Source organism: Mustelus asterias, chromosome 11 (genome assembly GCF_964213995.1).
Source record: "Mustelus asterias chromosome 11, sMusAst1.hap1.1, whole genome shotgun sequence".
Taxonomy (NCBI): domain Eukaryota; kingdom Metazoa; phylum Chordata; class Chondrichthyes; order Carcharhiniformes; family Triakidae; genus Mustelus; species Mustelus asterias.
The window spans coordinates 108,360,346-108,386,566 of NC_135811.1; the positions used below are offsets into that span (position 1 = coordinate 108,360,346).

At 45.2% G+C, this 26,221-nt stretch overlaps 1 protein-coding gene across 6 annotated transcripts in view; it reads left to right on the forward strand.

Moving 5' to 3' along the window:
- Positions 1 to 26,221, forward strand: part of LOC144500790 (coatomer subunit zeta-1-like) — a 46,311-nt gene that overhangs the window by 11,995 nt on the left and 8,095 nt on the right. For 3 of the 6 annotated variants that reach the window (XM_078224249.1, XM_078224250.1, XM_078224251.1), the window contains exons 5-7: positions 2,434 to 2,489; positions 5,347 to 5,424; positions 6,290 to 6,341. In XM_078224249.1, the coding sequence (XP_078080375.1) occupies positions 2,434 to 2,489; positions 5,347 to 5,424; positions 6,290 to 6,341 (186 nt within the window). Of the gene's footprint in view, positions 1 to 2,433; positions 2,490 to 5,346; positions 5,425 to 6,289; positions 6,342 to 6,461; positions 6,570 to 24,935; positions 25,007 to 26,221 lie in introns of those variants that run through there. The other 3 variants (XR_013499012.1, XR_013499013.1, XM_078224252.1) reach the window with 3 other exon arrangements.

The following is a 26,221-nucleotide window of genomic DNA, read 5'->3' on the forward strand; positions in this document are numbered from 1 at the left end:
ATAGTGGTGATCATAGCTAAGAAGAGTGCTGATAGCGGCCATTAAGAGATCAGAAAGGGACAGAATCCTGATTGATTGAGTTCTAGGGAGCGATTGTAAATTGGCTTTTGCACTGTTGTCTGATTTGCACAAAACCTACTCAGTGTTTGATTATTACTGTATGAGTGTTTAACCCTTTCCAATGAGATTGCTTTGTGCACAATTGAACCTACTTTATTTTAAGCAGGTTATAACAGTTCTGAAATAACAAATGTTAGAGCTCTGTACACTAATACTTTGATTCTTAACCGTGACAAGTGACACATGAGGCAGATGTGCCTGTCTCCATAGCTATTTTTTTCCTGGAACAGGTCATTAGCCTGTCGCTGGAGACAGTGCCACTCTGCATCAAGCATGGCTGACCAGGAGACTCTTCCACTCTTTCTGTCTGATGTATTAGAAGGATTTACAAGTTGATAATCAATTTGTATTAAAGTAAAAGCAAAATACTGCAGATGTTGGAAATGTGAAATAAAAAGAGAAAATGCTGGAAAAACTCAGTAGCTCTTGCAGTATCTGTAGAGAGAGAAACAGAGTTAATGTTTCAAGTTCAATATGATTCCTCTTAGGAGCCAAGTTCCATTTTCTGTTGATAATCAACCTGTTTGGCCACATGAACGCACCTTCCTTGACCTTCCAAGTCCTAGAGTGGGACTCAAACACAGAGCTTCTGGGTCAGAGAAAGGCACTACCCACTGCGCCACAAGATTATCAATTATCTCCTTTCTTTCCTGTAAGATTTTTGCCCATTCATAAAATGTAATAAATATCAACCCTTTCTAACATGGCAGTTTGTTCATTATTCCTGTAATATTTTGCATTCCCAGCTGTTGCAGTGGGTGTTTTCTGCATGTGTTGTTTGTTGCTTTACCAACGAGAGTTGTCTTGGAAATCTAGAGATCGACCTGCTTCCAGATTCTGAGATTGGGGGAGGTTTCCACCTATCTAATGCCATTGGTCTGACTCATTCTCAAATCCTGGGGATGAAGACATTCTATTAGCTTTCCAAATTATTTGCCGAACCTGTGTAATGGCCTTTTGTGATTCATGCACTCTGACACCTAGAGCTCTCAGCATCTTAGAATCATAGAAACCCTACAGTGCAGAAAGAGGCCATTTGGCCCATCGAGTCTGCACCGACCACAATCCCACCCAGTCCCTACCCCCATATCCCTACATATTTATCCGCTAACCCTACGCATCTCAGGACTCTAAGGGGCAATTTTTAGCATGGCCAATCAACCTAACCTGCACATCTTTGGACTGTGGGAGGAAACTGGAGCACCCGGAGGAAACCCACGCAGACACGAGGAGAATGTGCAAACTCCACACAGACAGTGACCCGAGCTGAAAATCTCCGAGTTCTGCAAATTTCTCACTATTCTTCCTTCCAGTATGGACAATTTCATGTTTGCCCACATCATGTAAATTCATTGGAAAGAGTTCAGCGAAGGTTTACTAGACTGAAACCAGGAATGGGTGGATTGTCTTGTGAGGAAAGCGTGGACAGGCTGGACTTGTATCTGCTGGAGTTTAGAAGATTAAGAGGTGACCTGACTGAAATTTTTCAAATCTTGAGGGGTCTTGATAGTATGGATGTGGAGAGAATGTTTCCTCTTGTGGGAGAATCTAGAACTAGGAGTTACAGTAGTTTCAAAATTAAGGGTCGTTTATTTAATTAGGGCTGTGAATTTTGGGATTCTCTTCCTGAAAAGATGGTGGAAGCAGAGTCTTTGAATATTTTTAAAGTAGAGTAATCATAGAATCATAGAATCATAGAAACCCTACAGTGCAGAAGGAGGCCATTCGGCCCATCGAGTCTGCACCGACCACAATCCCACCCAGGCCCTACCCCACATATTTTACCCGCTAATCCCTCTAACCTACGCATCCCAGGACTCTAAGGGACAATTTTTAACCTGGCCAATCAACCTAACCCGCACATCTTTGGACTGTGGGAGGAAACCGGAGCACCCGGAGGAAACCCACGCAGACACGAGGAGAATGTGCAAACTCCACACAGACATTGACCCGAGCCGGGAATCGAACCCGGGACCCTGGAGCTGTGAAGCAGCAGTGCTAACCACTGTGCTACCGTGCCGCCCGTAAGGTAGATGTTTGGTAAGAAAGAGGAAGAAATATTACCGGGGGTAAGCGGGAATGTGGAATTGTGGTTACAATTCGATCAGCCATGGATTCATTGTATGACAGAGTGGGCTAGAGGGGCTGAGTGGCCTACTCCTTATTTGCATGTTAGTAACATTAAAGATGCTATATAGATTCCAGATATTGTTGCATCAGCAGAGTTCTAGTTTACTGTATACAATTTATTAGTGTGATGTTCACTCAGTTATGATATCAAGTAAATGTGTAACAGATTCTGTCTATTTACAGCTTATGTTAATGAGTGTTCTCAATTGCCTGTTCGATTCTTTGAGCCAAATGCTACGGTAAGTGAGACTTAAAGTCTTGTTGAAGTTGAACCTTTATCCTGTGGAACCATAGCTCAATGAAAACATCCTATCCCTCAATTCCCTCAGTCCCTTCCCACCAATTTGATTTATCACCACCTCATATTCGTTCCCAGCTCTGGAGCCTTTGTCGGGATGAATCAGACTGTTTCCAACCTTGGCCCTCACTTGCCCCAGAGCTGAGCTTCTGAACCCATATCCATACCGTCACAAAGAGCACCTACTTCCACCTCCGCAAAACCTCCGGCCTCTGCTCACCTGCTACTGAAACCCTTATCCACGCCCTAGGCCTAACTGATCAACTTGACCTTCTCTTCAACTCTGCTGCCCATATCCTAACTCCCACCTAGTTTATTTTGTTCATTCTTGGGATGTGGCATCACTGGATGGGTCAGCATTTATTGCCCGTCCCCATTTTCCCTTGAGAAGATGATGGTGAGCTGCGTTCTTGCGCCACTGCAATCTCTGTGGTGTAGGGAACACCCACACTGCTATTAGGGAAGTAGTTCCAGAAATTTGAGCCAGCGACATTGAAGGAATGGCAATATTTTTTGAAGTCAGGATGGTGTGTGATTTGGCATCGGTAATGACCATGGCACTCCCTAGCCCCATTCACCAACAGCCCGATATTGGCTTCCACTCCAGCACCACCTCAATTTTAAAATTTTCATCCTCCTGTTCAAATCCGTACTTGACTTCACCCCTTCCTAACTCTAACTTCCTTCAACTTTGTGTTCCTACAATTTTGGCCTCTTGTGTATTCCCTGCTTCCTTCACCCCATGATTGGTGCCTCTGCTTTTAACCAGTTAGGCCCTAAGCCCTGGAATTCCCATCCTAAAGCTCTCCATTCCTCCACCTCTTTCTCTTCCTTTTAAGACTGTCCTTGAAACCTGCCTCTCTGGTGACCAAGTCTCTATACCTCCTCATGTGGTTCAGTGTTATTGTTTGATTATGCTCCGGTGAAGTGCCCTGGGACATTTTCATATGTTTAAGATGCTATATAAATGTAAGTTCTTATTCCCTGGTACCATTGGTGGGCCAATCCAAGATCATCAGTAAATAAAATAATAAACCTTAACCTTGTATTGTTATGACCAGGTGAGGAGGGGCTGAATGGCTTCCTCCTTTACTCTCTCCTCATTTTGACTATAACAGATTTCTGTGTTAAGAGAATGTACTTGTCAATTCATTGAGCACTGAACTGCTTACATCCTGTGATCATGAAAACTAAAGGACAGCTTTTCTTGAAAGAGATTAGCTTTATTATAATTAAGCAGATCTAAATAAACTATGCACTGACTTTCACACGTGATTACAGAGTTGGGAAGAATAGCTTGGCCAAATGAGAGTCCATTTTAAAAAAAAGTTAAAAGGGAATGCAGTCTGTAGTTGGCTGTCTTCAGGCTGAATTTGATGGTTTTGATGTTTCTGAATTGATTGGGATGTGGAAGTGCTGGGTTGGATTCTTTTAAGAAGTTTCTGTGTGCACTCAGTGTTCCTGAATGGTCACAGCAGCAAACAGGGTGCAGCAGATGGGTTGAAGAAAATATGAGGCAGGGGGGACCCCACTTGGGTATTCTCCCCAAGCTGCTTATCCTTGGTTTGGCTGAGAAAATATGTACTAAAACATACAAATGGTTGGTTTGTCATGTGACTGTCCTCCAAAAGCCCAGGGTTTTTGATTTGATTTATTATTGTCATATGCATTAGTATTCAGTGAAAAGTATTGTTTCTTGTGTGCTATACAGACAAAGCATACCGTTCATAGAGAAGGAAACGAGAGAGTGCAGAATGTAGTGTTACAGTCATAGCTAGGGTGTAGAGAAAGATCAACTGAATGCAAGGTAGGTCCATTCAAAAGTCTGATGGCAGCAGGGAAGAAGCTATTCATGAGTCGGTTGATACGTGACCTCAGATTTTTGTATCCTTTTCCCGACGGAAGAAAGTGGAAGAGAGAATGTCCGGGGTGTGTGCGGTCCTTTAATTATGATGGCTGCTATTCCGAGGCAGTGGGAATTATAGATAGAGTCAATGGATGGGAGGCTGGTTTGCATGATGGATTGGGCTACATTCATGACCCTTTGTAGTTTCTTGCGGTCTTGGGCAGAGCAGGAGCCATACCAAGCTGTGATACAACCAGAAAGAATTTTCCAGCCCTCCCGCCAGCAGGATTTTCCAGTCCTGCTGAAGGCAATCCCCGTGGCGGGTTCCTCAGGAGGATGGTGAAATGCCATACACATTGGCGGGACCCGAATACTCTGCAGTGGTCAATGGCAAGCTGCCTCTGCCCCTTGCAGTGGAGGGCTGGAAAATCCCGCATATTGTCCGTGTATTCCAAAGATTACTTGATTAGCTAATGTTTGGAAACTAAATTAGCCAGGGTCCCATTGTTCAAGCAATTAGTTTTAACGGTCTGTCTCCAACAGTTGAATACCTTAGATCGTTGCCATAAATGTCTTGCTACTGAGACAGGAGAAGTGAAGTCATTTGCTGATATTTTACGACCTTGCTCGGACAAGCTCATAAAATCCCGCCCGAGGCCAATGGAGATTCTGTTCTGCGAGCCGCACCTGCCCCGATTCCGGGGTGAGCGTGGCAGTACAGTTCCGGCAATTGTCTTTGATGGGTTTTTGAGCCAGACTGACTCCACTCCAATGAATTGGAATGTAGAATGTGCAGTGATGCAAATCGGGCTGAGTGCAAGTCACTGTAGTTTCTTGTTTTTAAGGAGTCTGCTTTTAAAAGCTTAATTGAGGTGCCCAGTTGGTAGATTAAAATCATTATTTGGCATAAAGCATATGTATATTTTTTGGTAATCCATTTTATAATTTTCAGGAAAAATGTGGAAAAGAAAACTCTAATGGAGAATATGGATGGGGTTCTCCTCATCATGGATGAGATTGTGGATGGAGGGTGAGACTATTTTTACACATTTTGCACTTTTTTCAGACAAAGCCACATTATTTGGAAATTGTAAGCTCACTGTCTGAGTTTCTACCTGTTTGAGGGTTATTAACAATGACACGTTGCATAAACATGGCTTGCATTCTTTTTTGAGTTTAGACATAGAAACATAGAAGATAGGAAGAGGCCATTTGGCCCTTCGAGCCTGCTCCGTCATTCATTATGATCATGGCTGATCATCCAACTCAGTGGCCCAATCCTGCTTTCTCCCCAGAACCTTTGATCTAATTCACCCCAAGTGCTATATCCAGCTGCCTCTTAAATACATTCAAGGTTTTGGCATCAACTACTTCCTGCGGTGATGAATTCCACAGGCTCATCACTCTTTGCGTGAAGAAATGTTTCCTCACCTCTGTCCTAAATGGCCTACCCCGAATCCTCAAACTGTGACCCCTGGTTCTGGACTCCCCGACCATTGGGAATATCCTTCCTGCATCTATCCTGTCTAGTCCTGTTAGAATTTTATAAGTCTCTATGCGGTCCCCCCTCATTCGTCTATTCATCTAGACGATTAAAGGTGATCTAATTGAGGTGTTTTAAAATAATAAGACTTGATGGGATATAGTTTCTCTGTCCATCCTATGGTGGCAGAGTCCAGAACAGGAGGATGGCCTTGAAATGAGAACTAGGCTGTTCAGGGGTGAGGTCAGGCAGCCTTTGTGGACACAGTGGGAGTGGGAATCAGGGTGATTCAGACACAGTCAGTAACACGGGGACTGCTGAGTTAGTGTGAGAGCTGGATTAATATCGTCATTCACTAACTGTAGCTGGGTTTTTTTATCCTATGTTTTACTTTGGTTCTTTTCTTCGACAGGGTCATTTTGGAGAGTGATCCCCAGCAGGTCATTCAGAAGGTGAATTTCCGGGTAAGTGTCTGTTCTAGAATATTCCTTACATTCTACACCCTCTTTGCGTGCTCTCCTGTTTGGGGGACTATATCTTTATTCTTTTCTTTCTGTCCCTCTCTCTCCTTCTCTCTATGTCAGGCAGACTCTGAATCCGCCTATGGCTTTGTTCTCTTTGACTATCTGACCAGCAGCGGGAACAGTGAAGATCAATGTCAACGGCCTCTGAATTAATGGCGGGTAGTGCAGGTACAGGATTTTGTCCCACTCTGCCCTCACTGCATGCTGTTATATGGAATTGTCTGTCAACCTAATGAGGACTTTGCCTCTGATTTGAAGTATCTATCTGGCTATTTACACAATATCACCATCATTTATACCCCATTAGCTGATCGCAGCTGAAGAGACGTAAGGGAGGAAGTTGGAAAGTTTATGAAGACAGGGTGATGTGAGGTTGTGCTGGGGGCAGGCTCTCACACACACACACACACAATAAACAGCTGCAAGAATGTGTTATGCTGCAGAGTAACATTTGCATTTCTGTAGCACCATTACCAATCTTTTGGACTTCCCAGAGCACATTAAAACCAATTAGGTACTTTTTAAAGTGTAGTTATTGTTGTAATGTAGGATGCACAGCAGCTAATTTGCGCACAGCAGCTAATTTGCACACAGCAAGCTCACACTAACAGCAATGTGATACACACCAGATAATCTCAGACAGAGTTTTCCATTCCTGCTGGCAGCGGCTTTTGTGGCAGCGGGAGCGGAACATTCAGAGAGAGGCCAAAAGCTGGAATCCTCTGCTGTTCTGTCCTCGCCACTTTCATGGCGAGCTGAGTGATTGGCATTTAGCGTGTCATGGATGCTCTTTAAAACTCACTGGAATCACCTACCTCTCTTAATTACCTGCTACGCCAGCATGCAATTATACTAGTCTAATCCCTGACCGGATATAAATGGAGTGCAGTTTGCTTGTGACTTTGAGGTGAGTGCAACATTGAGTCACTGTGCAGCTGCACTGCTGCAGGTCCTCCATGACGCCAATGCTAGTCCACACTGGTGGGCTGTTCATAGTGGCTGCTGGGATTCTCCAGGGTGACAGCATTGTGTGCTGTGGGTTTCAGGCAGGGCTGCACTCTGAGACCAGCATGGCGACTGGGGATGGGTGGGGAAATGGATGACGGAGGTATGAGGGTGCAGGTGGAAGATTGGGGTACTGTTATGTTATGGTGTCATCAAAAAATTCGAGATTTTATTCGGAACAAATTATTTATTGATAAGGGAAACTTGGTTTATGCAGCACGAAGGCTGCCTTGGGGCCGAGGCCGGTTCTAGATGGTCCTACATGCTTACAGCATGGTTCCAGAAGTAAAATGTCTTTAGAGAGGATCTCTCTCTCTCTCTCTAGTGTGGTCACTTACTCCCAGTTCCCATTGGCCCCTCAAGTCAGGTGACTCACTTCTGCAGTGCTGTCTTAAAGAAACAGACACAACATCCCTCCCCCTTTAAGATTCTTATACAATCTTCAAAATCGATTTATTCAACCCACATTCTAAACATTTGTAAATCGATGCAGTGACTGTTCAATGGAGGGATCTTGAAGCTTTCATTAATATAACAGTTCTAGAAAGCTTGAACTGTGGACAGTTCCAAATGTTGCGTGGGATCCTTCCATACAAGCTTGCTGCTTTCTGAGTTCTGTCCTAAACTGTGCACTGACTAAGGACTAGATACTTTATTCTGCAGACTGTGTCACTCTCCAATCATTCTCTGTCAAACACCTTACTCTACTCTAGATGTGCGGGTTAGGTTGATTGGCCATGCTAAAAATTGCCCTTAGTGTCCTGAGATGTGTAGGTTAGAGGGATTAGTGTGTAAAATATGTTGGGATATGGGGGTAGGGTCTGGGTGGGATTGTGGTCGGTGCAGACTCGATGGGCCAAATGGCCTCTTTCTGTACTGTAGGGTTTCTATGATTTCTACAATGCATACAGATACCACCATCACAATACAATACCGTTTTATGTCTCGATAGTTCTTGCAGTCTCGAGGCAAAATAGTGCAGATGCTGGAATCTGAAACAAAAACAAAAATTGCGGAAAATCTCAGCAGGTTTGGCAGCATCTGCAGAGGGAGAATAGAGCCAGCTCTGACAAAGGGTCATCCTGACTCGAAACATTGGCTCTATTCTCTCTCCACAGACACTGTCAGAACTGATGACGTTTTTAAGCATTTTCTGTTTTTGTTCTTGCAGTGTCTTGGTTTGTCATTTGTGAAGGAAATGTCGTGGTTCTGTATTACTGGTACTTGGGTCATGTGATAAAGTTTCTTCTCTTCCAAGCATTTCTATTTACACCTCTTCCAGCAACTAGTTTATCGTATTGGTTCTTGTGCATTTCTATTACTCTAACCATTTCAGCAATCTTGTTGTGGCAGGTAACCTCGGGTTCCTTCTGTGTTTGAATTGGTAACTTGTTCCAACAGTTGTATTCTCACTCTTTGGGTTTGTCCATCGCTAAATCCTTCTCAGTAGCCTTGAGCACTGGACAGTTTCTGCTTCTCTGCAGAATGCCAATTTCTCCAGCAGATTTGTGTATTCCACACGACTGCCAGTTTGATCATTCAATTGGATCTCTAAAGGATTCCCAGTATGGTCCTGGTAAATGATAGCTCTGCTCTGATTTCTGCTTCAACAGCACGGTGACTGTTGCAGTCGATGACACAGGATGCTGTAGATCGTCATGGATCAAATTCTTGATGCATTTCACTCCGAGACTGGCAGTTCTCTCTTTGATCACAAAACTGATAGTGTCCATTACATGGGATTTCACTGGCTCTTCTCGAGTTCCATGCTGCGACCTTTGTTGCTGGGTTCCTCTTGTGCTTTTTCTCTCTGTCCTTTTTATCTTTCATTCACATCTTCATGCTCTAATTCCAGTTCCATAGTGCTTGTTTTTATTCCTTGGCCTTGATTTATAGCTGGGCTGTGTCTTTAGCTTCTCATTTTCTATTTGCTGTAGTTTCAGTTAAGTCTATCTCTTCACTCTTACTTCTGCTGTGCCTGGTCTTACTTTCTAACTGATTACAGTTTGTGTTTGCTTGTAGTTTATTGCTACAGCTTCAAGGAACTTGTCATTTTAATACAAAAGGATGGGATGCAAGCTGAGTTTTGGGTCTTTTACCCCTTCCTGGTGTCTTTTAGTACCCCCCCCCCACCCCCCCCGGAGGACTGCCTACTCTTGAGTCTGGTGTTAATCTTGCTTGAGGGTTTATTGCCTCTTCTAAGCTCCAGCATTGCCTCTTTCTTGAGGTCTTAATTTCCTCCTTTGAGGCCTTGTGTTGCTGATTGACTGTTTTTCCAGAATTGGCTTCTATCTGGTGTCCGCTCTGATCTTCCTTCCCCTTGCCCTTTGTTCCTTTTTATCGTTATTACATTAAATGTTACAAAACCTTTAATTACCTTTTTAAATACATTACTGCTTTAAGACTGTCAATGTTTTTTAAACTGTGGCTGCTTCTGTCTCTGCTTTTCCTGCACTTTTTTGGGGGTTTTGGCGGGAACCTACTTTTGGAGCCAGTTTTAAAACTTTTTTTAGTTGGTGGAAGTCAGTTTCTGCAGTTTTCCCAGTTGTTTGGCTGCCTGGAAAGTCAGTTTCTCTCTCCTTGTTTTAACTTTGATCTTTTTGTCAATTTCACTAGTGGCTGTCCAGTCGGGAGTTTTTAAAAAAACTTTTTCAGCTGCTTTTGTTTTTAACCAGTTGGAGGTCTCCTTCCCTTTCAAAACCTCTCAAACGGCCGGCCTGCCACCAGGGACTGCCGCCAGTGACGACCCCCCGCCCAGCCCCCAGGCTCTGCTCAGATGGGGAGACTGAGTCTCAGCATCTTCTTTCTCCAGCGTTTTCAGGAAAAGTCCTGCAGTTCCTTGGGCCACTTTTTTGTCCCCTTTTACTTTTGAACTTGTTTAACTGAAGCAAATCTCTGCCTTTCATTTCCAGATTATTTTTAAATCTGAAACCACAGCTTCGAGCTGGGTTGATGTTATTTCAGACACTCCTACCTTTTACTCCAGTTCCATTTTCCTTGCTCTTGGAGCCTATCTCTCTTTTTTTAAATTTTTAATATATTTCCAAATATTTTTACTTGCTTGGCCTCACCAGGATCATTACTTTGATTGCCCCTTGGGGTCTGGCACTAGCTTAACAACTCTTGCTGAGTCTATTAGTCCAAAGGTATCCCTCTTTTTCCAACTTCAATGAAACCAGATACTCACCGGTAGGCTGTGCCATTCAATCAGTCCCATCCTTGTCGCCAGTATGTTATGTTGTGGCTGTTATGGCGCCGTCAAGAAATTTCAGACTTATTGTTAGTAACAAAATTGAGAAGAGAAACCTGTGTACAGGAGGTTTCTGCAGCACGAAGGCTACCCTAGGGCAGCGCCTCACTTCTCCATCGTTCCAGACGTAAAATGCCTGAGAGAGGACTCTGTCTAGTGCAGTGGTTCCCAAAGGGTACGGCGCGCCACACTGGTGTTAAGTCTTAACACAAAGAGAGATGGCATGAAATCTGGAAACTTCTACGGGTTTCTATACATGAATGTTTAAATGTTTCTTTGATTGTCCTTGAATCTTCCCGCCATCCTCTCTCGCCGCACCAGTGTTGCGCGTCGCACCCTTTGGGAACCACTGGTCTAGTGTGATCACTCACACTCGGTTCCCATTGGTCTCTCAAGTCGGGTGACTCTCTTCTGCTGTACTGCCTTAAAGAGACTGGCATCACATACTCAGTAAGAAGTCTCACAACACCAGGTTAAAGTCCAACAGGTTTATTTGGTAGCAAATACCATATGGTATTTGCTACCAAATAAACCTGTTGGACTTTAACCTGGTGTTGTGAGACTTCTTACTGTGCTTACCCCAGTCCAACGCCGGCATCTCCACATCATCACATACTCAACCAGTGTGGAAGCTGGAGCTTAATGTAGAACACTGGCATACAGACCCCGAGGGGGTGGATGGGATTTGGGTTCCATGAATACCAGGAGATGAATGCAGATGATGGGACAATGAGGTAAGGTTGAGAGATTAAAGGCAGTCCTGAGGCTTTGCAGGGCTGTTTATGGCAAGCACGTAATCTTCCTGCTCCAGAGAGGGGCAAGGCCTGTGTGCTCAATGGACATCAGGCACTGCTTGGTGTGCAGGGTGTGGCCATTGTCTCTCACTCAGTGAAGGGGTTGTCTGGCTGCAGATCGGATGGTCAGGAGAGAAATCTATAGCCTCTAAATGGAGAAGATGTAATAAAGGGAGGGGGGGGAAGGATATTTGAAACTCGCTTGTGAGGGAAGGTGACCTCTGTCACCATGCACACACTGGGTGGGTTGGGTGAGGAGAGAGTTCTCCCTGAACATCGGGAGGGTCGAGGAAGATTGGGGACCTGAACACAGAGGGAGGGAGGGTCGAAGCTGTTCTGGAAGTAGAAATGTCCTCTACATTATGTGAGATTCACACTGGATGAAGTGTAAAGTGCCTCTGAGGAGAGATACAACATGACACCTAGTCTGACACAATCCATCATAGAACAGATCATCTGGATTCTAAAATTGTATTTCCAATGCTTGGATTGCTCTGTAGTATTCTCTATAGGGTATCCTGTTTAACGTGATGAGTTGCGTCCTACATAAGCTGGCACTTCAGAAGGGAGATGATGTGCCGGAGGGAGACATGGAGAAGGTTGTGAACTCCTTGGAAGATGGAGTCCGGGAAAAGCTTGAGGCTGAGGAGGTCAATGATGCCAAAGCTCCATAAGAGGATGCCATCAAAGACTTCATGTGACACAGATGGTCACACTGTTCCAAGAATAAGATACAGACAAGGGAATTTGAGTGCATTTCTGAAAGGCCTTTACAACCACTCCCATTGACAGCATTGAGCACTGGACCTCCAACCCTTGTCATTCACCATACCCTCCATCTTTGGAAGCCAGAGCTCACTGCTGTGGGAGTAAAAGGCAGCACAGCAATGCGAAACCTGCCTCAAGTGGACTTGTTTTTTCTTTCATGGGCTGGGCCAGCATTTGTTCACCATCCCTAATTGCCCTTCAACTGAATGGCTTGCTCGGCCATTTCAGAGGGCAGTTAAACATCAACTACATTGCTGTGGTCTGCAGTCACATGTAGGTAAGGACAGCAGCTTTCCTTTCCTGAAGGATATTAGTGAATCAGATGGGCGTTTATGACAATTTCACCATCTGCCGTGGAGGGATTTGAACCTTGGGTCCCCAGAGCATTAGCCTGGGTCTCTGGATTACTAGTCCAGTTATAATACTGCTACCTCCCCAGTGCTGGAGAGACCATCGTGGCTGCAGATCCTGTGCTTTGGTACTAACAATGAAGACAGCTGTAAGTTATAATTACTGATGACCCTTCAAGACAATTGAGCATTGTAGAACTCCATGGTGCCTCGTAAGGAATAAAAGTTCATAATGCAAATTGCAGTCACAATAAAAAGCTTGACACATCACCCTGACATTACACATCGGGCAAGCGCAGCACGGTGGCACAGTGGTTAGCACTGCTGCCTCACAGCGCCAGGGACCCGGGTTTGATTCCGGCCTCCGGTCACTGTCTGTGGTTTGTACGTTCTCCCCGTGTCTGAGTGGGTTTCCTCCAGGTTCTCCGCTTTCCACCCACAGTCTGAAAGACGTGCTGGTTGGGTGCATTGACCCGAACAGGTGCCGGAGTGTGGTGACGAGGGGAATTTCACAGTAACTTCATTGCAGTGTTAATGTAAGCCTTACTTGTGACTAATAAATAAATTTAAATGAATTAACTAAACAGCACATGAATGTGAGGCTCACAAATGGAGGTGATGACTGAGTGGGAGCTTAGGTCAACCTCACAATAAGATTGCACATGAACGATACATTCGAATGATGAGACCATTGTCGGGAACATCAATGTATTTACAAAGCCACAAGTCATATCAATATCTCTTAATCTTTCTAATCCGATTGGTGGTTTCCTGACATCTGCAGCAGGTGAAGCAGCCTGTTCACTGCAATGCCCTGATGTCTTTGACTTTGGGTGTCCTCTGGAGGGCCTTTCCCTTTTGGGGATGCTGTTGTGTGGCAGGTGCCCCCTCATCCGCCTATCAGCTGGAGGTGGGGGGGTCATAGGCAGAGGGTTTTGGGATTAGAGTCAAGTGAGTGGATGACCCCGGGGTGTACAGCCCTCTGCCCAAGAGTCTGGCTGACTCCTGGAGGGGAAAGGCTGTCTGAAGTGAGATTGAGAGAACCACCCCCCCCCCCCCCCCCCCCCCCCCCCCACAACCCTTATGGGTCACACCAAAACCTATAGCAATTGGAAGAATCTGCCGGACCACAGGCTGCAAGATGGCTGCCACCTTTCCCATGGGGACCTTGATGCGCACACATGTCTGAGCCATGATATCAGACAGAATGTGGACGACTCCTCCGTCCTTTGCTCTAATTCGTTGACTGCTTCCCACCACCCTGCCTGGTGTCCTGCTGCCTGGCTTTGCATCTCCAGCACATTTACGATGGCAGCTTCCAGATGCTCAGACTCCGCGGGTGCCTGTTCCCCAGCAGTGCAAGGGACTCGGGCTGTCACTGCCTCCAGCTACTGCGCAGACTGCAGTGAGGTGGTCCCTATAATGTGATCCCCAAGCCTGTACTAGACCTATGACCCCCGGGGTGTGTCTCTGCACTGGGGCAGGTGAACTCTGTGACGAGTGTTCTTTAAATGGACCTTCAGCATCCTGCTCTGAGGTGACCTGGGGGGCTGGGCTTCTGTTGCCTTTGGTCTGTCTGGACCTACCACTGTCTGTAAGTGAGAGAAGATGGAGTTAGTTCCTGAACAGGCTGAATACAACATTGCATGTCACTCAGTGTGATTATCAGAATGTGATCAACTAACAGAGGGCTCATCTGTGCTGGCTTTCTGGGAGAGACTAATCCCGCCTTCACCACAGGAACAATGTCTGACCTTGCCTGTGAACTCGAACCCGGAGACATCCTAACTGTCCAGCATCCCTCCCAGTCTGGGGTCTCTCTCCCTTGGGGCAAGCTGGTCTGCATGAAGACAAAGGGATGGAGCAGGGGTTGGGATGCATGATGTCTGCTCAGGATTGAGGTTGTGCAGGATGTTAGATGGTGAAGAGGCTTTCAATGCTGATGTCTCTCCCGCTAATATTGTGTGAGATTCCTGAGCTGAGTGACGCTGTCAGTGCACAATGTCATGATGAGTGTGAGAGTCTGGAGTGAGCTGTTGGTTGACCTACACTGGCAGAGCGGGTGAGGTCATTCATTCCCCTTCCTGCACTGGATGGCATTTCTCTGTAAGAAGTTTAACAACACCAGGTTAAAGTCCAACAGGTTTATTTGGTAGCAAAAGCCACAAGCTTTTGGAGCCTTAAGCCCCTTCACCTGAAGAACTTCTTACTGTGTTTATCCCAGTCCAACGCCGGCATCTCCAAATCATGGCATTTCTCTGGCAGCTGACCCTCTTTGCAACCACTCCTAGGCTGGTGAAGTGAGGCTGGTAGACCTCTGCATCCATCCTGGGGACAAAGAACCTTACAGTGCTAGGGGACGCCTCTAGTTAAAGCCTCCAAGGAGCTGTGTCTAAACCCTGGCTCACTCTTCTTGTTTCTTGGGCCCATCTCTGGAACTTTTGATGACACGTTTGGATGGTGTTTAAATATGGCACTAGGAACCTCGAGCCCCACCATGTGAGTCAATTGTTAGGGTATGAGATCAGAAACGCCAGGGCATATTATGAAGTTAGACTAGACCCAACAATTTGCTATTTTGGCATTAACATGAGGATGTGATGCTTTACCCAGGTGTGATTCTACTGACAATTGAGACAAATTGGGTTTTATCAAAACCATCTTTATTTAACGAAAGTTAATTCATTTGTTATAGTTAAACTGAACAATTAAACAATATTTAAACAAGACAAGATAAATTCTTAACTGCTAACCTCTTGCTGAGTTCCAATTCAAGCAATATTCCTCTTACAGACTTAAGCCTGTGTTTTGCTGAGGGAGTTTATGTGCTTGTACTTGGGTTGCCAGCTCCGGAACTCCCAGAAAACCTCCAGATTGAGAGACCAAGCAGGACCTCACTGGTTTAAAGGGAAGAGAAACTGTGCATCTTCCCTGTAAGTTTAGCTCCTCCCATTAGCACATGACTCTGTCTCTGTCAATCAACCTAATCAAAACTCTACTCTGAAACCCCAAAGGAAATAAAACAAGTAAACACAAATGCATTAACTCTGTTTAGACAAATACCCCATTAGTTAAAGTGAGTTGTTATTATCCTGCAGTCTCAGCATGGAGCTGCATGTTTATTCTGACAAATCGACTCTTTGCAACAAAACACTGTCTCTTACAAGAAGCATGATATAAATATATTTCTTAAAGGCACAGTATCATCACAAGTGAGCAGCTCGTCAATGAATATTTAACGAGGTTTCAAGTGGAATATTGGGCACGTGAACCTGACCCACCAATCAGCAGGAAACCCCGCCGCCAGTCCCGCCCACCATCGCACCTAGTCTCCAGAAAGGAACATTCCGTCCCTCATTTTTGTGATGTTGGACCTGGGTGTATCTGTGCATAAATCATTAAAACTGGCCGGATGGGTAGAGAAAGTATCCAAGGTTTTATTAATAGGAGCAACGAGGTTATGCTGAACTTATGCAAGTCACAAGTTAAACATCAGCTGGAATATTGTGTACAGTTCTGGGAGCCACACTATAGGAAGGATGTGAATGTATTGGAGAGAGCGCAGAAGAGATTTCCAAGAATGGTTCCAGGGATGAGAAACTTCAGTTAAGAGGATAGATTGGAGAGGTTGGGACTGTTTTCCTTGGAGAGAAGAAGGCTAAGAGGACATTTGTTGGAGATGTTCAAAATCCTGAAGGGGCTGGACAGAGTAGATAGGGAGAAACTGTTCCCGCTCGGAAAAGGATTGAGAATGAGAGGGCACAGATTTAAAGTGATTCGCAAAAGAAGCGAATGCGATGTGAGAAAAAACGTTTTCACACAAGGTGAGGTTCAGGACTGGAATGCACTACCTGGAAGTGTGGTGGAGGCAGGTTCAATCAAAGCATTCAAGAGGGCATTAGCTGTGCAGGGGGGTGGGGAAAAGGCAGAGGAATGACATTAAGTCATGATGCTCGTTTGGAGAACTAAGGAACATCTGTGATTTATGGGTGACTTTAATCTGCATATAAATTGAGTGAGTCACATGAGTCACAATAATGTAGAGGAGGAATTCCTGGAATGTATACGGGATGGTTTTCTGGATGAATATGTTGAGAGACAAACGAGGGAACAAGTCATCTTGGACTGGGCATTGCACAATGAAAAAAGGAGTAGTTGGCAATCTAGTTGTGAGAGAACCCTTGGGGATGAGTGAGCACAAAATATGATAGAATTCTTTGTCAAGGTGGATAGTGAGATAATTGATTCTGAGACCAGGGTCCTGAATCTCAATAAAGGTAACTATGATGGTATGAGGCATGAATTGGCCATGACAGACTGGGAAACATTACTGAAAGGAAAGACAGTGGACAGGCAATGGCAGACATTTAAGGAACATATAGGTGAAAACAGAAGTTGTTTATTCCCATTTGGCGCAAGAGTGATAAGGAAACTGTGGCCAAACCATGGCTTGTGCGGGAAATTAGAGAGAATATTAGATTCAAAGAAGAAACATACAAATTGGCAAGAAAAACAATAGACCTGAGGCTTGGGAGCAGTTTAAAATTCAGCAAAGGCCAGACCAAGGGGTTGATTAAGAAAAGGGAAATAGAGTATGAAAGTAAGCTAGCGGATTTCATAAAAACTGACTGTAAAAGTTTCTGTAGATACGTTAAGAGAAAGAGAATGACAAAAATGAATATAAGGCCCTTACAGTCAGAAACGGGAATTCAAACAGGGAACAAAGAAATGGTTGAGGAACTGAATTTGTACTTTATTGATGTCTTTCTTTGTGAAGAGTGTACAATGTACTGGAAGTTCTGAGAAACGCGTGGTTTTGTGAGGGGCTGAAGAATATCAGTATTAATCGAGAAATGGTTCTGGAGAAATTCATAGAATATCTACAGTGCAGAAAGAGGCCCTTTTGCCCATCAAGGCTGCACCAACCACAATCCCACCCTGGCCCTATCCCCGTAGCCCCACCTATTTACTAACACTCCTGACATCCCCCTAACACTAAGGAGCAATTTAGCATAGCCAATCAACCTAACCTGCACATTTTCGGACTGTGGAAGGAAACCGGAGCACCCGGAGGAAACCCACACAGACACGGGGAGAATGTGCAAACTCCACACAGACAATCACCCAAACCGGGAATTGAACCCGGGTCCCTGGCGTTGTGAGGCAGCAGTGCTAACCAGTGTGCCACCTATGTCCTTACAGGTGAATAGCTTGTTTGCCGCAGTCTAGACTTGTGCATGAATGGGGTGAGATGTAGCGGAGTAACTCTATGGTTTAGAAATGCAGGCTCAGATATTCCGATTAGGATCAGAAACCCTGGGGGGGAACTTACGGCCTCACTCATCCCAAAACTAAAATCCTGCCCCAAGTCAGCGGACCTTCCCATTGTCCACCCCTTGCCCACTCCGATTTCCATGGTGGGCGGGGCAGTTAAAATCCGGCCCCTATTCCTGATTTTTCTGCGGGATTTCCCAAATGGAGAATCCTTCAAACCTGACCCAGTGCAGCAAACCTCACCGGGAGCTGTACAGAGAAGTCGTGCCCCTGTTTACAGCATTAGCTGCAGTATTCCAGTAAGTAAAGAGTTTAAATATCCAAAACTGCTTTAAAACAGTGCAGAGCAAACATGAGAAGGGGGCATATATGGTGGCAGGTGAGTTGGGGGCTAATTGAGTTGGGTCGGGAGATTGTTGGAGGGAGTTGGATTAGGATTGGAGGAGGGTTGTGTTGGGGACTGGGGCAGGGAGTCTCCAGGTCAGGTTGTGGGGGTAATTGAAGGGAGGTGGGGGGAAGAGTGTGTCAGTGTGAGTAATTGGGGGGGCCAGTTGTCGTTACCTCGGTGTTAGACTAGGTTGTTCCTATTTAACATTTCCTGGGTAACCTCTGGCAAGTACATTGGTACGTTGAAAGTCTGACGTCTGTGCGGAGTTTGCACATTCTCCCCGTGTCTGCGTGGGTTTCCTCTGGGTGCTCTGGTTTCCTCCTACACTTCAAAGATGTGCTGGTTAGGTGCATTGGCCGTGCTAAATTGCCCCTTAGTGTCCCGGGATGCATAGGTTAGAGGGATTAGCGAGTAAAATATGTAGGGATACGGGGATAGGGCCTGGGTGGGATTATTGTCGGTGCAGACTCGATGGGCCAAATGGCCTTTTTCTGCACTGTAGGGTTTCTATGGTTTCTAACTCGAAGTTGCAGACTTTTTCGGAGGGTCCTGGGGAGCAGGGAAATTATCCATTGGACATTCATACTTCCCAGGCAATTCTCATTGAGTGTGTGTTGGGACTTCTGAGGGGTCCCAGAGCATATCTTCTGGGGCACATCTGGTCTCTGACTATCCATAGGCCAGGAGACCTGGGCTGTAGTTTCCAAATTTTGTCTGGTTATGCTGCTTTGAAGCATCTTGGAAAGGTGATTATATAAATGCAACTTTGTTGTAGCAGCACCGTGAGTAAGCATCTTGAAGGAAAGTAGCCACGGGGGTTAAAATTCAAATGGAGCTTTCCCCTTGTGTATCAACACCTAGGGTGCGACCAGCCTTGGAGATTCAAAGTAAAAACAGCAAGTACTGGAACCACACAGTGTAGATCAAGAGGAAAAGCCAGGTCAGTGATTTGGGCAAAGACTTCCCCTGAGCTGGCTGTGTTCAGTAAATAGCCAATCTCTACAGCATCAGATGTATTTATTGACGACTTATTCTCCAATGGTGACTGAACCTTCAGCTGCCTGGGCCCTAAGTTTTGGAATTCCTTCCTTAAACCTCTCATGTCTGACTGCTTTTAAAACACTTCAACACTTTAAAATCTCTTGTGCCATCCGGAATGCATAGCTAATTTTTTTGAACATTTATGCCTGTAAGTTTATCCAATCCTCATCTGCATTGTCATTTCTGAGTTGGACAATATGTAAATTGATAAAAAAGAGTGGCAGATGAAATTTAAAACAGTTAGGAGTAAAGTAGGAGAATTCTGATGAATAAATGTCCTGCGCTGTAAAGGTTCAGGAGGAAATTGCAAGATCTTGAGCCTTGGTCATATGACGTTAAACATCTCTAACTAATTCCCAGCAGCTATCAATAAAGGAAGATTATTTATAACAACATCCACATTCTCAGGATGTCCCGAATCATTTCCCAGCCAATTAGGTAATTTTGGAGTGAAGCTCTTGGGAAGTGGCGACACCGGCAAAGCTATTTTTATATACCCTCTTGATTTACAAAAGTGGCAGTGGGTCAGATGGTCTTGAATTTACTTCACAGCCATTGCCATGCTGAATTCCCTGGCCTTATCCTGCTTCACACTGTACCATTCTGACAGTGAACTCTCCCTGGCTGACTCCTCCTGGGTCCCCAGTGCCCTCCCACTTGGCTCCAGTCCCAGTATCAGCCGAAAGCTTTGCAACAGAAAGACAATCTGGACTGTCCAAGCTCCGGTAACATTATCTCTCATTCACACATGCGCCAGCGGGTCTCAAACAGCCTTAATTCCCCCTTCCCAGGCCTCATGCTGCACCCATCTCCAACCTGCAGGCTCCAGAAGGAAATGTGAGAGATTCAAATTCAGTCATTCATGAAGTAGCACCTGAAGTATACGGGGAATGTGTAGCACACACAGAGAGGCCAAAACTTACATAAATACAGAGAGTGTGTAGGGGTCACACTAACTAGAGGTTGAAAATGGAAATCTGCAGAGTGTGAGGGGGAGGTCAACTGGCTGAAGCAGGTAAAGAAGGAAAGTGGCACAGAAACCGCAACAAATCCAGCCAGAGGCTTATTTTTATATGTGAGCAATGAGGACATGAAGGAAAAGTTTATTTCCACAGTGTGTGGTTGGGATTTGGAACACTCTGCCTGATAGTGTGTTGGAAGCAGATTCAATAGGAGCTTTCAAAAGGAAATTTGGATTATACTCAGAGGAGAGAAAATTGCAGGGATATGGGGAACAGGGCTGACTGGGTTAGAACATAGAACAGTACAGCACAGGACAGGCCTTTCGGCCCACGATGTTGTGCGAAGCTTTATCTGAAACCAAGATCAATCTATCCCACTCCCTATCATCCTGGTGTGCTCCATGTGCCTATCCAATAAGTGCTTAAATGTTCCTAAAGTGTCTGACTCCACTATCACTGCAGGCAGTCCATTCCACACCCCAACCACTCTCTGCGTAAAGAACCTACCTCTGATATCCTTCCTATATCTCCCACCATGAACCCTATAGTTATGCCCCCTTGTAATAGCTCCATCCACCCGAGGAAAGAGTCTTTGAACGTTCACTCTATCTATCCCCTTCATCATTTTATAAACCTCTATTAAGTCTCCCCTCAGCCTCCTCCGCTCCAGAGAGAACAGCCCTAGCTCCCTCAACCTTTCCTCATAAGACCTACCCTCCAAACCAGGCAGCATCCTGGTAAATCTCCTCTGCACCCTTTCCAGCGATTCCACATCCTTCCTATAGTGAGGTGACCAGAACTGCACACAATATTCCAAATGTGGTCTCACCAAGGTCCTGTACAGTTGCAGCATAACCCCACGGCTCTTAAACTCCAACCCCCTGTTAATAAAAGCTAACACACTATAGGCCTTCTTCACGGCTCTATCCACTTGAGTGGCAACCTTTAGAGATCTGTGGATATGGACCCCAAGATCTCTCTGTTCCTCCACAGTCCTCAGAACCCTACCTTTGACCCTGTAATCCACATTTAAATTAGTCCTACCAAAATTAATCACCTTACATTTCTCAGGGTTAAACTCCATTTGCCATTTTTCAGCCCAGCTTTGCATCCTATCTATGTCTCTTTGCAGCCTACAACAGCCCTCCACCTCATCCACTACTCCACCAATCTTGGTGTCATCAGCAAATTTACTGATCCACCCTTCAGCCCCCTCCTCTAAGTCATTAATAAAAATCACAAAGAGCAGAGGACCAATGATCCCTGTGGCACTCCGCTAGCAACCTGCCTCCAATCCGAAAATTTTCCATCCACCACCACCCTCTGTCTTCAATCAGACAGCCAGTTACCTATCCAATCGGCCAACTTTCCCTCTATCCCACACCTCCTTACTTTCATCATAAGCCGACCATGGGGGACCTTATCAAACGCCTTACTAAAATCCATGTATATGACATCAACTGCCCTACCTTCATCAACACACTTAGTTACCTCCTCAAAAAATTCAATCAAATTTGTGAGGCACTACTTTGTTGCCCTTTGAAAGCTAGACAGACACAATGGGCAAATGGCCTCCTATGCTGTGTGATGTCACCTATAATTCAATAACACCTCCGTTCTCTCTTTTCCTCTCATTGCCTGGTCTCTGTGCGTCAGTGGTTTGGGCATTTATTTTGGTGATCCATTATCCTCTGATCTAAATGTTCACTCTCATTAGATATTTGCTGTGCCCCAGGTTGATTTGAGTTAGGATGTTGTAGGTTCAGGTCCCAATTCAGTAACCTGAGCACAAAGAAATCTAGGCTGATGCTCCAGTGCAGTACTGATGGAGTGCTGCACTGCTGGACATGCGATCTTTCTGATGGAAGATTAAACCAAGGCTGTATCTGTTCTTTAGAGTGGACTTAAAAGAACGGCAGGGCAGTTACCCCAGTGTCCTGACAAATATTTACCCCTCAACCGGTATCTCTTTTCTTCAAAAATTAACTGACCATTTATCTCATTGCTGTTTGTGGGAGCTTTCTGTGCATAAACTGTCTGGTGTGTTTCCTGTTTCATCTTGTGTCCAGGGACTAGATGGAGTTTTGGGATTTGCCGATTAACCTAAGAGTGCTACCATAGACCATTATCCATTTTTTTAAAAACATTCATGCTTACAGATCTATATATCGAGTATATCTCTACTCGATACTCGTTTGTACCTCTGTATCCCACCAGATACCAGTCTCTTAGCCATGTGACATTGCAACATAATTACATCAACAATTACAGCATCAGGTGCTGCTAATGTTAATCTACAGTCGGAGTGTTTCCACCCCACCTGCCATGGGAATCGGAATGGGCGGAACACGGAAAGGTCCGTTGACCTTGGGCAGGATTTTACAATTTCAGGATGAGCAAGGCCGTAAAATCCCGCCCTACATCTCACCCCAAGTCTTTATCCCAATAAATACAGCATGTCTCCTCCACCCCAAAAAGAGTCTCAGACTTAACCGGATTAGTGTCTGTGATCTCCCTGATCTGGTCCTGATTTTGCTTTGAGGTTGAGGACGCACTGCTCCCTCATTGTTGGGTATGAGTGCCTTCTGCCTAGGTGGTTGTATTTTCTACTTGTTTCTGGCTCCTTGTCTCCTAAATAATAATTAATAGATCTAATTAGTATGCCCGAGATTCTATTGGTTTCCTTCCCAATGATATCAAGGCATTTTGGTTCCTTCTGATATTTCCCTGATCCTTCTTGATTCTATAAGATCTTGCTTGTGAAGCTGTTTACTCTGCCTCCACTCTGTTGATCTTGTGTTCACTCTCTTCCCCTGGCCTCGTCCTCTTGTGTCTGAAGTTGAGGCCAAAACATTGTGTGATTTCAAGAAGAAATTAGATATCGCTCTTGGGGCTAAAGGGATCACGGGATATGGGGAGAAGGGGGGATCAGGATATTGAATTCGATGATCAGCCATGATCAAAATGAATGGCGGAGCAGGCTCGAAGGGCCAAATGGCCTCCTCTTGCTTCTAGTTTCAATTTTCTGAGCTTGACTGTGGTTGCCCCTCACACTTCCTGACTTCCTTATGATTATCTGAGGTAACATTAGGTTTTAATGCTCACAGTGGACCTGGAGTTGCGTTCACAGCCATTGTTCCATCAACTATGGGTGGCAAAGTGGCACAGTGGTTAGCACTGCTGCCTCTCAGCGCCAGGGACCTGGGTTCAATTCTGGCCTTGGGCCACTGTCTGTGTGGAGTTTGCACATTTTCCCCGTGTCTGAGTGGGTTTCCTCCGGGTGCTCCTGTTTCCTCCCACATTCCAAGGATGTGTGGATTAGGTTGATTGGCCGTGCTAAATTGCCTCTTAGTGCCAGGGGATAAGGTAGGCAAATACTTGGAGTTACGGGGTCTGGGTGGGAATGTGGTCGGTGCATACCCGATGGGCTGAATGGCCTCCTTCTGCACTGTAGGGATTCTATGAACAGCTGTGATAGCAAGAAGCTGTTTTTAGCATTTGAGGTTCTGAAGTTAAGGACAAAATGAATACATTTTAATCAGTTCCTTGATTGCTTGAACTCTTCTCTTTGCTTCTTCATTCGACTGAGGATATCTCGGTGAACTAGTCCCGTGCATGAAACCATATTCCTACACAAAGTAGTAGAGCAGCTGGTTAACTAACTGAGGATGAATGTCTGACACTGCAATGTCAGGGATGCCACGTGTTGTGAAGATTCTTCTTCGTGATGTAATGACTGCCTCCGCTGTGGTGCTGTTCACTTCAAATGATCTGGAGTAATCAGTGATGATGATGAAAACTTTGAACTCAAATAAATCAGTTTCTATACACTCCAGTGGTCTCATTGCAAAGGTAGACGGTACTATTTAATTTAATCAGATAATACTGAAACACCTGCCCCAGTCTCGATGACCATCAACTTCTAACTTAATTCTCCAATAATTATTTTCTGTTTCATTAACTTTTCTTAAGATTAGTTGGTATTTTCTGTGGTTCTTACACTTTTGGAGTTTACCTGGTTTCATTGTTGTCTCCCACTTCCAATGAGCTATAGGTACTTTGGATCCGCAGACTATTAAAAAGTCCCAACTTCCCATAGTTGTGGCACTCGGCTTCCCCTGCTGGGCGTTCTTCCCAGTTGTGTTGGATTTTCCTACCACACCAAGAGCACCGCATGGGCTCTTGTTTCACTGTGCTTTCTTTCTGTTGGGCATATTGAATGGCTTCACTCAGTTTTCTCCAAGGTACATCACTTTCCACATGAACAACTGCTCTGCTTGGCTTCCTCAGCTCAGTCGGTCATGCTCTTCATACGGTCTTTGAGAGTTATATCTTCCCTTGTTTGTAAAGTATCTGATTCCAAGGTCTTGCAGCTCTGTAGGCTTCTCTTGGGTTTTCCGTGTCTTTACTATGTCTGCTACCACCACATTTCAGATCGTGCACTTGGCAAGCTGACCGAAACCATCAACTGCTACTATGTGTCATCTTGAGATTGGGGTCTAGATGTTTTTAAAAATCAATTCACGTGTTGTGGGCAGCACTGACTAGGCCAACATTTATTGCCCACACCTAATTGCCCTTGGGAAGGTGGTGGTGAGCTGCTTTCTTGAACCATTGCAGTCTGTTTGGTATAGATACACCCACAATGCTATTAAAGGGGGAGTTCCAGGGTTTTGACCTTTTAACACTAATATATTTACAGGGTGGTGAATGGCTTGGAGGGGAACGATGAGGTGGTAGCGTTCCCATGTATCTGCTGCCCTTCTTCCTGATGGTAACAGTCATAGGTTTGGAAGGTGCTGTCTAAGGAGCCTTGGTGAGTCCCCACAGTGCATCATGTAGATGGTACATGCAGATGCCACTGTGCATTGTTGGTGGTGGGAGTGAATACTTGTGGATGGTGATGAGCTACTTGAGTGTTATTGGAGCTGTGGTCATCGAGGTAAAGGGAGGGTATTCCATCACACTCCTAACTTGAGCCTTGTAGATGGTGGACAGACTTTGGGGAGTCATGAGGTGAGTTACTCAGTGCACGAGTTGAGCCTCTGACCTGCTCTTGTAGCCACAGTATTTACATGGTTAGTTCAGTTCAGCTTCTGGTCAATGGTAACTCCCACCCCCCCCCCCACCCCCAGGATGTTGATGCTGGGGGATTCAGAGAGGATAATGCCATTGAATGCCATGGGGAGATGGTTGAATTCGCTCTGACAAAGCGCCATCCAGATGCAAAACGTTGGCTCTATTCTCTCTCTGCAGATGCTGTCAGACCTGCTGAGATTTTCCAGGATTTTCTGTTTTTGCGTTGGATTCACTCTTGTTGGAGATGGTCATTGCCTGGTACTTGCCACTTGTCAGTCCAAGCCTAGATATTGTCTATTTGGACATGGACTGCTTTGGTATCTGAGGGGTCACCAATGGTGCTGAACATTGTGCAATCATCAGCGAACATCCCACTTCTGACCTCATGATGGAGGCAGGTTATTGATGAAGAATGCAAAGGGGCCTAGGACACTACCCTGAGGAACTCCTGCAGTGATATCCTGGAACTGAGATGATTGACCTCCAACAACCTACAACTATCTTCCTTTGTGTTGGGTATGATTCCAGCCAGGGGAGCAACAACTTCTGGAGCATTTGTCTCCAGGACTATTGCTGGAATAGCATCAGGACCTCTAACCTTTGCAGCATCCAGTGCCTTCAGCCATTCCTTGCTATCATGTGGGGTGAATCGAATTGGCTGATCTGGTTGAAGGTGGTGGCAAATGCTTTGGCCTTATTTTTTGCGCTGATGTGTTGTGTTCCCCCATCATTGAGGATGGGGATATTTGTGTAGCCTCCTCCTTCACTGAGTTATTCAATCGTCCACTCCATTCATGACTGGATGTGGCAGGACTGCAGAGCTTGGATCTGATCCTTTGGTTGTGGTATCGCAAAGCTTTGTCAATCAGTTGCTGTTTATGCTTGTTTGGCACACGAATAGTCCCGTGT